The sequence below is a fragment of the Candoia aspera genome, chromosome 12, assembly GCF_035149785.1.
Source record: "Candoia aspera isolate rCanAsp1 chromosome 12, rCanAsp1.hap2, whole genome shotgun sequence".
In the NCBI taxonomy this organism is placed as follows: domain Eukaryota; kingdom Metazoa; phylum Chordata; class Lepidosauria; order Squamata; family Boidae; genus Candoia; species Candoia aspera.
In genome coordinates, this window is record NC_086164.1 from 20,980,261 (window position 1) to 20,989,025 (window position 8,765).

Sequence of the window (8,765 nt, forward strand, 5' to 3'; positions counted from 1 at the left end):
AAAATGTGGAATAAAACAGGAATGAATCAGTTTCTTATTTTCCCTCATTTGATATGCCTTAGGGACAATAAATGATCAGCAGGCTATTCATTGTGAAGGTTGCTAAATAATCATCCCAATTTCTTCATTAAAAATTGTCTCAAAAGATTGTTTGATTGGACTATATATTCAGTAATATATTCCAGTTAGTCTGCAAGCTATCTAGAAAGGTTTCCACTGCTATAGGATAATTCTAGTATTTGTATTTTAGTATACTGCAGGTTTGTCCACATTGGTGGGGGGTCAACCTAGGAACCGCAACCATATTATTAAAGCCCCTCCCTTGTTTATGTGTCATGATGATCTCATGGTGGTGGACACCATCTTGACTTTTTTCACTCCTTGCAGACATCCTGATATACCGTCACCTGCAATTGCATTGACGATTCTTGGTGGCTTGCTGAAATGGGAATTCTCTGCCACAAAGTGTTCCAAAGAGATTCACAGAGGTTCTCAGAGTTTTTAAAAAAGATTTTCAGGAATGCCTATTAATGCAAGTGTAGTGTGTAATACTGATAAGATTTTCTTGCTTCGAAAGAATATACAATGTTCTTCAAATGTTATTGATGGTCTTCTAATTTGCAAAAACCAAGCAAAGAAAAACCTAAAGCAAGCTGTAGAAAAGATGTGTGAAAAGCCTAGATAAATTTAGTGGCGCATTAGGAGGAATCCGGGATAGCTAATCCTGCAATGCTTAAAACCTCCCTCTCAAACACAGGCTCACAGACACATAATGTATCCCCCGTTGCCTGGGGAGACTCTAAAAGTGGTGATGAAACCCGCGTCAGACCTCCCTGCACCAGCGTCTGCCGTATGACTTCACATTCCGTAAACCCTCAGCCAATAGGTGCGCTTGCTAGAGCGGAAGAAGCCATGGTTGACCCCTTCCGATAGGCTCCAAGTTGGTAAGCCAGGCTATGAGTAAATTTATTTATGTGGAAAGCAAGAAACTTTACAAAAGTTACTTGGAAACATCTTGAAGATAAGACTTGCATGGGGATGATCATGTCCACTGGGGTAAACTTCCAGGAATGTGGGCAGATGGAGTGTGGCTCTATAAAAGCATTAACCATCCAGATAGGAAGGCACACGGGGCAGTGTGGAATGAGCAGAAGCAGGACGTTCGGAAGGACGTGGCCTTTTCTGATGAAACATTGGAAGCATCCTGCCCATTCATCATGATGGCAAGGTGAATGCTTGTTTCTTTTTACTCTTTCTCTTCTCTACGATCATGGCAGCATCATAATAGCCCTTGAATTTGATGAAAAAGAAGGGAATTGGGGCGATAATGGTTAGTACACCACATAGTGCTGTGCACGCTCCAATCAGTTTACCGGCTGTAGAGATGGGATGAACATCTCCATAACCTACAGTAGTCAAGGTGATCACTGCCCACCAGAAAGATGAGCCAATGTCAGTAAAAAACGTTTCTGGACTGTCTTCAGTTAAGTCTCCAAAATAACCAAGAGAACCAAAGAAAAGGATTTCAAAGAAAAAAATCATGAGGAGGGTGATGATCTCTCTGATGGTGGCCCTGGAGGTATAGGATAGCACTTTCAGCGTCACAGGAGTCTCCACCAGCTTCAGAACCTTCAAGAGTTTGAAGAAATACAGGGCACGGAAAAAGCCCAACCAGAATGCAAAATGCCAATTGCTTGTGGGATATCCTTTCAAGGAAACGTCAATGTAAATGGGGAAGAGGGAGAGGAAATCGGCCATGTTCAGTGGGCTTTGGAGGAATTTCTTCTTATTTGGACAGGATATGAGTCGCAGAAAAAATTCAAGCGTGAACCAGAGGACGCAAAAAAGTTCCAAGTAAAGGAGATAAGAGAAGTGTATGTAAATGAAATAGTCAACTTCAGAGTGAAAGACAGTAAAATTGCTGTGGTTTTCCGTGATATGAACAGAAAGATAATGTTCATAAGTTTCGGCAATAAAAAGGATGCATATTCCTATGTTGAAGAGCAGAGACACAGCAGCCAGGCCCTGTGGGGGGGAGAGAGGAAGTCAGTTGGATCAGCCTGATCATTCCTGAGTATTGTGACAGGACCCCATTTTTGCAAATACCCTGTGCAAAATGCCAGCTGTGCAGATGGTCTGAGTTAAAGATCCTTGACTTTTAGCACACAATTCACCTGTCTGAATTCAGGACATAGGGAATGTACTGTCTGAAACTAGAACCATGGGGAAAATAACCCCTTATCTTTTAAAACGAGTTCTTATTCCATCTCAGTCTGCTTTAGACAAACTTCTTCCAAAGAGAAGAGAATTTCAGAGAAATCCTCCAGGCTGGAATGTGGTGCTCCTGTACATACCTAGTGGCCAGGTGGCCAAGGGGTGTGTCTGGATAATCAGCCCTTCAGTGTGCAATCACCTCTCCAGCATCTGGCCTGCCCCACTTCCACTCAGTCCCATGAATGATCTTGGGAGGCTGCTCCTCCCAGGCACTCACTGGAGAATTTCTCCTTCCCCTAGAGAAATTCAGGAAAAAATGTCCACCCAATTTCTCTGCTCACAAGTTTGGGGGAGAATCGCAAAAGAACATCTGTGGCCAGCTTTGTCTGAAATAGATGAGGACCTCGAGGTGATGGGTTGAGGGGCGTTTCAATCAAATTGCCATCCCTCCTTTTACTACTATTGCACTTATAACAAGCAGCAAGGTTTATTCTTGGTTTAGTACGCTCATCACCACAACAGTCCTGAATGGTACTTTCTTACTAGGCCTATTTTTTAAAAATAAGAGAAATGGGTGTCAAAATGGATAAATTGCCCTTCGGCAATTGAACTTGAGTGTGACCTGCAGGTCTTCAAGGGCCTGGAGACTCAGCCATATAAAATGGGTGCCTTCCAGCTGCCACTGGGCTCACGCTGCAGGCAGGCTGAGGGCTCAGCACAGCTCTGGAAGGCTAACCTGGCCTCTTTGTGCTAAGGGGAGGCTGAATGCCTTTAGCCCTGCCTCAGTGCTAACAATGGCCCCTGTAGCCCTGGGAGGCTGAGAAAACCAAAAGCTGAACCTGCATCGTTCCGGCAAGGAGCAAACACTGCCCTCCCCAAGCCCCCTTGTTGACCTTTGCGCTTAAACTGGAGAAGGGCTTTTCAAACACAGTCCAGATTCTGGTCTGCCATCGGCCCTGCCAGCTGCTGTGGTTCCTTTCTGCCTGGTCCAGGAGCCCAGCGACATCTTGGTCTTCCTCCCAGATGCCGTACTCTTCCTTTTGCCCCTCAGCAATGGTCAATTTCTGCCAACAGCAGGGTGACAGGGGGGTATTGCTGAGCCCCCAGAAGGCCAGTTCCTCATCCAGGACTGACTTGCAGATCAAGTCGGGGCAGTGAAGCTGTTTCGTCCTGTAGTAGTTGAGCACCTCCTCAAAGAGGCAGGAACTTCTGTCAAAGAAGAACTCCTTGGTGTCCGGGTCGTAGTCAAAGGTGGTGGCTGCCTGGGGCTCCGTCAGGTGGCAGAGCTTGGTTCCAGGGAGAGCCTGGAGGGTGCTGGTGTAGGTCTCATATCGGAGACCCCCAATGTTCAAGACGATCTTTTCTTTTAATGGCTCCATCTCTTGTAACTGGCTGCCAAGAAGAAGGAAAAGATCCCATCATCATCATCATCATCATCATCATCATCATCTACAGTATTCATCTGGGGAATATCACAGACTTTAGACTGGGTATTTTCCAGTGATTCGGTTCTAATGAGGAATCATGGAGGTATTATTATCATTATTGTTACTATTATTAAGAATGCAAGTACTCTGATGTGGCTGACAATGCTTCAGAAGAAAAGTGATGGAGGGCTTCTGCCCTGGGGACAAAATATGCTGGACTTGCCAGGCTCCCCTGAACTCTCGCCCTTGAGGCCTTCTGACTCACTGCTCAGCTGTTTCCCAGTGGCATGGGAACAGGGGGGCTGGGGGTCCTTCCCATCCATTCCTTAGTTGGGGAGGAAAGGGTGAAGAAGGAGTTGGTGGGGCTCCTCCTGCAGCCCCTTCCTTCCCACTGCTCTGCTTTTTTTCTGACCTGCGGTGGGGGGGAGCCAAGGATGGTAGCAAGAAAACAGCCCATTCAGTAGCTGCTCAATTCAAACAACACTGAAGCAGGTCTGCCACTTCACAAATCCAGCAACTGTATTAATTCATCAGGCAGTTAGTGAAGCCGTAGTGTGTTTATGGCATAATACAGTGCAGCTCATTTCCTTAGATTTACAGTTCAACGTATGACTTCCACCCATTACATTTCCTAGCTAAGGTGGGACTTACACCTAGGTCTCCCCAGTCCTATTCCAACATTTTAATGGCCACCACATCCCACTGTGTCTCCAAACATTTAGAAGAAAAGGTTGTCCAATCTCTTTGACTTGGAAAGATCAAGAGACAGAAACACCCCCCAAACACTTCCTTTGCACGTCATCCTACATGACGTGTGAGAAAAGTGAAATGCTAACAGAAGTATTAGAGTTTAACTAATTAATTTTACCACCTTAGATGAAAAAATTTAAACTCCTCTATTATTTCAAATACCTGATCATCCTTTGGATGGGTCTTCTTAGCTATGGAGCCCAAGGTAATTAATCCCCAAAAAGACCCAGGTTGGATACAAAACTCAGTTGCCTCGTTGTGCTGCCTGCCCAAGAAACATTAATGATTTGAAAAATGAGAATTGTTTAAAAAAACATTTAACCAAATGCATAACATGTCCTGAACTTTTAAGCAAACATTTCCATGCATAGTTGAATGATTATTACAAGCTATAAAAATAAGGAAAACAAATGTGTGATTATATAGAAAAACAAAAATTAAATTCTGAAGCTATGTGCAAATATTGTAAACACTTTCTTGGGCTTCTGGAATGTTTTGTGTTAAGAGTCCCCTTTTCAGGAGAGATGGGCAGTGATAGAAATTTGAAAAACAAATAAATAAATAAATAAGTTAACATGGCAAGACAGAAAAGAATTATTCCTCTAAACTGCATTGTCTGAAAGATGCTGCCATATTTTCACAAAGGAATCTACTTATTTATCAGTGACGCAGAAGAAAAATAAATATGGAGAGATGCAGAAAAATAAACACTGGCTTGCAGAACTGATCCACATCCCACCAACAGAAATATTGGATTATGGATCCTAATCTTAGACGCACCCAAACAAAAGCTGTAGTGTAATAGCTTGCCTCATTTTGACATACAGTATAATAATACTGCTTTGTGAATTGCTTAAGCAGCATCAAGAGCAAAGCCAGTATTCAAGCTCACAAATTCCATACCCAAGAGTAAAAAGTTCCTGTTTGTAAGTAAACGTTAAACACAGTTAGCTGGTTTCTGCCCAAACAGAAATGGCAGTAACAACTCAAGTCTTTTACAATGCCGTCCGAGTTGAAGCACCAAACCCTGGTTCATTATTTGGCATGGGCTGTTGAGCCCCTGTGAATCTCAGTTTCAGGTTGCTCCTTACCTACATGGAAGAGTTCCACTTTGAAGCGTTGGGTTCCTTCTCCAGCTATGCCCAGGATCCACCAGCCCACAATCTTCTCGTTAGCTTCTATATTCTTGCCTTTAATCCTGTAGAGCCGTTTTGCAGGATGCTTTGAAAAAGTAGCCTGCAAAAAGAGGGGCAAGAAGAGGGGAGAAAAACACAATGTGCTGTGGCTTAAGTCCAAGCTCACAGAGGCCAAAAAACAAAAACAGCCTATGAAACTGGGGCACCAGAGGGATCCTGTGGGGGTGGGGGGATTGCATAACGTCTTCTCCCAGACAACATCCTCTGTCCCTTCCCGTTGCTTTGGCAATAAAGCAGAGCTGATGTTCCTCTTTGTTTCTTAAAAATTTTAAAAAAGCATATGCAGAGGAACCGACTCCATTTTGTTTAGGTATCTGAGCAATTTTCTTTCCAAAGCACATGTAGCACATGGTTAATAATGTAACCCAAACTCCAAAATTATAAGATCTTTAGAAAATGACAATGTAAAAATAATCAACAGTGGTTTTCTTGAATGAAACATGCTACACACAATTATCACAACCATCAGTATAAATGGCACACTATTCTTTGTCACTGGTCTAGAAAGGCAAATGACTAAACTTTCAACCCAGCTCAGGCTGACAAAGGAGGTGAGAACAGGAACTCCTGGAGTGACTCCCACTGCCACAAAGACCCAATTTCTCTGCCCAAAGAGATGGAAGGCTTTCCCCTGCAAAGGCCTGCATGTGTGACCCATTTCTCCCCACTGCCTGTCATTCAAGGTGTGGCCCATCTGCACCTCTTTGGGTGCACGATTGTGTTTGTGTTCCCTAAAAGCAATTCCAGAAGCCCAACAAAGTGTTTACAATATTTGCACATAGCTTCAGAATTTAATTTTGAAGAGTCCCCAAAGGCCATCTAGTCCACCCCCTGCTTGCCGCAGGAACAAAGGAATACCAGAGCCAGGGGTGCCCAGGTACCTTTTGAACACGCGCAAGAAAATGCAGCCTCTGCCCTCGCTGGGTCTTTCATCCCCCCAAGCAGCAGCGATGAACTCTGCCCGATGCGGCTGAGTTCATTTATTATCCACTTCCTCAAAACGTTTCCACGACGCTTTTCATTATCGAAAGTCTTGGAGCAGTTCAGAACTACACAATTATTCAAAGTAACGGAACATCCTGGAGGGGGACAGGCTCATTCCCGTAAAAACCCCTGGAACAGGCTCAGGGTGGCAAAAAGGCCTCTTTTGTTCATCTTACAGCAGAGGAAAGGAAAAAAAATCGGACGGGAAACCTGAAGTTGGGCCAGAAACCATTTCTGCTTCCCTGTTGGGTTGTGGGGTTTTGGGGGGGGGGGGCTTTGTTGCATAAAAGCCCCACTTGAACAGAGCCAACAACTATCCTGTAAAACCGGGACCCCAGAGGGACCCTCCCCTGATCCCCGCCACCCTGCGTGGTTTGCCCCATCCATAGACCACGGGAACAGCAGCCCGGGTCCGGGTGTGTGGGTGGGGCGCGTGCGCGTGCGTGCGTGCGCCTGCGATTGCATAACGTCTTCTGAACAGCATATTCTGTCCCTTCCTGTTGTCTTGGGAGTCAGCAGGGCTCATGTTCCTGGAAGAACTGGTCCTTAATTGTTGTGCAAGAAAAAGGTGGAAACAAAACCAAAACGCCGAGCTTCTTCCCCCTTCCCCGGGGCCTTTCTTTCTGCCCAAAACGAGCACCTGAAACAACACTTATTCCCCGTCGGCGGCCGCGCGGCTGTCGGAGCTCCTTCTGACAACTGAATCCAGAGAGGGGCCGGGGCCGGGGCTGGGCGCCCGCGGGGGCGGGGGCGCAAGTGCGAGGCTTGGAGGCGCTTCCTCTGCAGCTGGGTCAAGGTTTGCAGGGCCTGGCTGTCAGCGGGCTAGCCCAGCCGCACAACGCCCCTGCAGGGCTTGGAAGTCTCTTGCCTGCCCGCCCAAGCCCCCCCGCCCCCGCCGCTTGTGCCATTAAGATTCATCGGCAAATCAACAACGTAAAAAACAAGAAAGGCCTCCTTAAATGCAGCAACAAGCCCCCCCAATTCCTCTGGCGGGGGCAACTCTACTCCCGGGAGCCGGAAGAGGGGTTTGCTCTGGCAAAGGAGCCCCGCAGTCCCGCCAGGAGGAAGGGACCGACCCAGCTCAGCTCCCGACGGCCCGGGAGAAGCCGGCGGTCGGGGGGGGGCGAGCGCCCCGCCCTCCGCGGCCTTCCCCCCGGCACCCCTGAGCCGGAACCCGTTGCGACGGGCCTCTCTTTCTCCCGCCAGTTCGCCTTCGGGTCCGCGGAAGAGAATCTGCCGGAGGGCTTCCCCGCCAGGAGAGCCGCATCCTGGCGTGACCCTCGCCGGCGACCCTGCGCTTGGTGCGCCGCGGCCGCGGGGGAGACGCCAGCCCGGCCTCGGCCCGCGTGGGAAGCGCGCCTCGTCCACCTGGGACGCCCCCCTCCGCCCGCCCTTCCCTGCCGCGGACCTCCGCCGCCCTGCCCGGGACGGAGCGGGTGCCCCAGCCGGGCCAGAGGTCCGGGCGCTGCGGAGGGGAGTCCTCTCGCCGCCCCGCTCCCCCGGCGCTGCTGCCGCGATTCTCCGCCTCGCAGGGCCCGGAGCGGCACGGGAAAGAACCGCGCGGCTGCCCGAAGCCAGCCAGCAGGACCGCCGGCAGCAGGTCGGGGTGGCCCCTGCCGGAGGGCGGGGCGGGCGGGGCGGCGTCTCTGGGCGTGGGCGGGACGCGCGACCTCCGTGGAGAGGCAAAGCGAAGGGCTCCCGCTTTCCCCATCGTCGCGAGGCAGCCGCCGGAGAAGCGGCTTCGGGTCCGGGCGCGAGCGGGGGCGGGCCCGTCTCCCCTCCTTCGCCGACCACCCGCGGGGAGCGGCCCGGCTCGACCTCCGGCGGGGCGGGGGGCCCCGACCTCTCTGCGGGATTGCCGCCCCGCGATCGCCCGGTGGGCGGGGAACCCCGCGCCCTGCTGCCCGCCCTGCGAGGTGGACCAGGCGAGGACGGGCTGGGGCGCCCCCGGTCGCCCGGGGAAGGAGCGCAAGCCCGGAGAGGCCGCGGCGGGGGGGCGCCTCCCCGGGCCAGCCGGCGCTGCTCCCCGCCTCCGCCGGAGTCCGCGGCGCGGCAGCCCCGGGCGCCGCCGAGGCCCCTGGGAGCGGCGCTCCGGGGGCGGGCGAGGCGGGCCCAGAGGCAGCCCGGCCTGGGGCGGGACCGCGGCTGACGGCGGCTCTCCGTGCCTTCCGCAGGTTCCCCGGAGCGGGGCCGC

The 8,765-nt window shown here is 50.4% G+C and overlaps 1 protein-coding gene across 2 annotated transcripts; it reads right to left on the reverse strand.

Moving 5' to 3' along the window:
- Window positions 1–950: 950 nt before the first annotated feature.
- On the reverse strand, window positions 951–5,748 carry LOC134504372 (potassium voltage-gated channel subfamily C member 1-like). Of its 2 annotated transcripts, none has more exons than XM_063313556.1 (3): window positions 5,483–5,748; window positions 3,108–3,606; window positions 951–2,025 (listed from the first exon to the last, which is right to left on the reverse strand). In XM_063313556.1, exons 2-3 carry the CDS (start codon window positions 3,591–3,593, stop codon window positions 1,216–1,218), a joined length of 1,296 nt encoding a protein of 431 aa, XP_063169626.1. In that variant the 5' UTR covers window positions 3,594–3,606; window positions 5,483–5,748; the 3' UTR covers window positions 951–1,215. The 2 variants fall into 2 exon arrangements, with proteins under 2 accessions (XP_063169626.1, XP_063169625.1); XM_063313555.1 differs by lacking the exon at window positions 5,483–5,748 and adding an exon at window positions 4,554–4,634.
- Window positions 5,749–8,765: the final 3,017 nt, after the last annotated feature.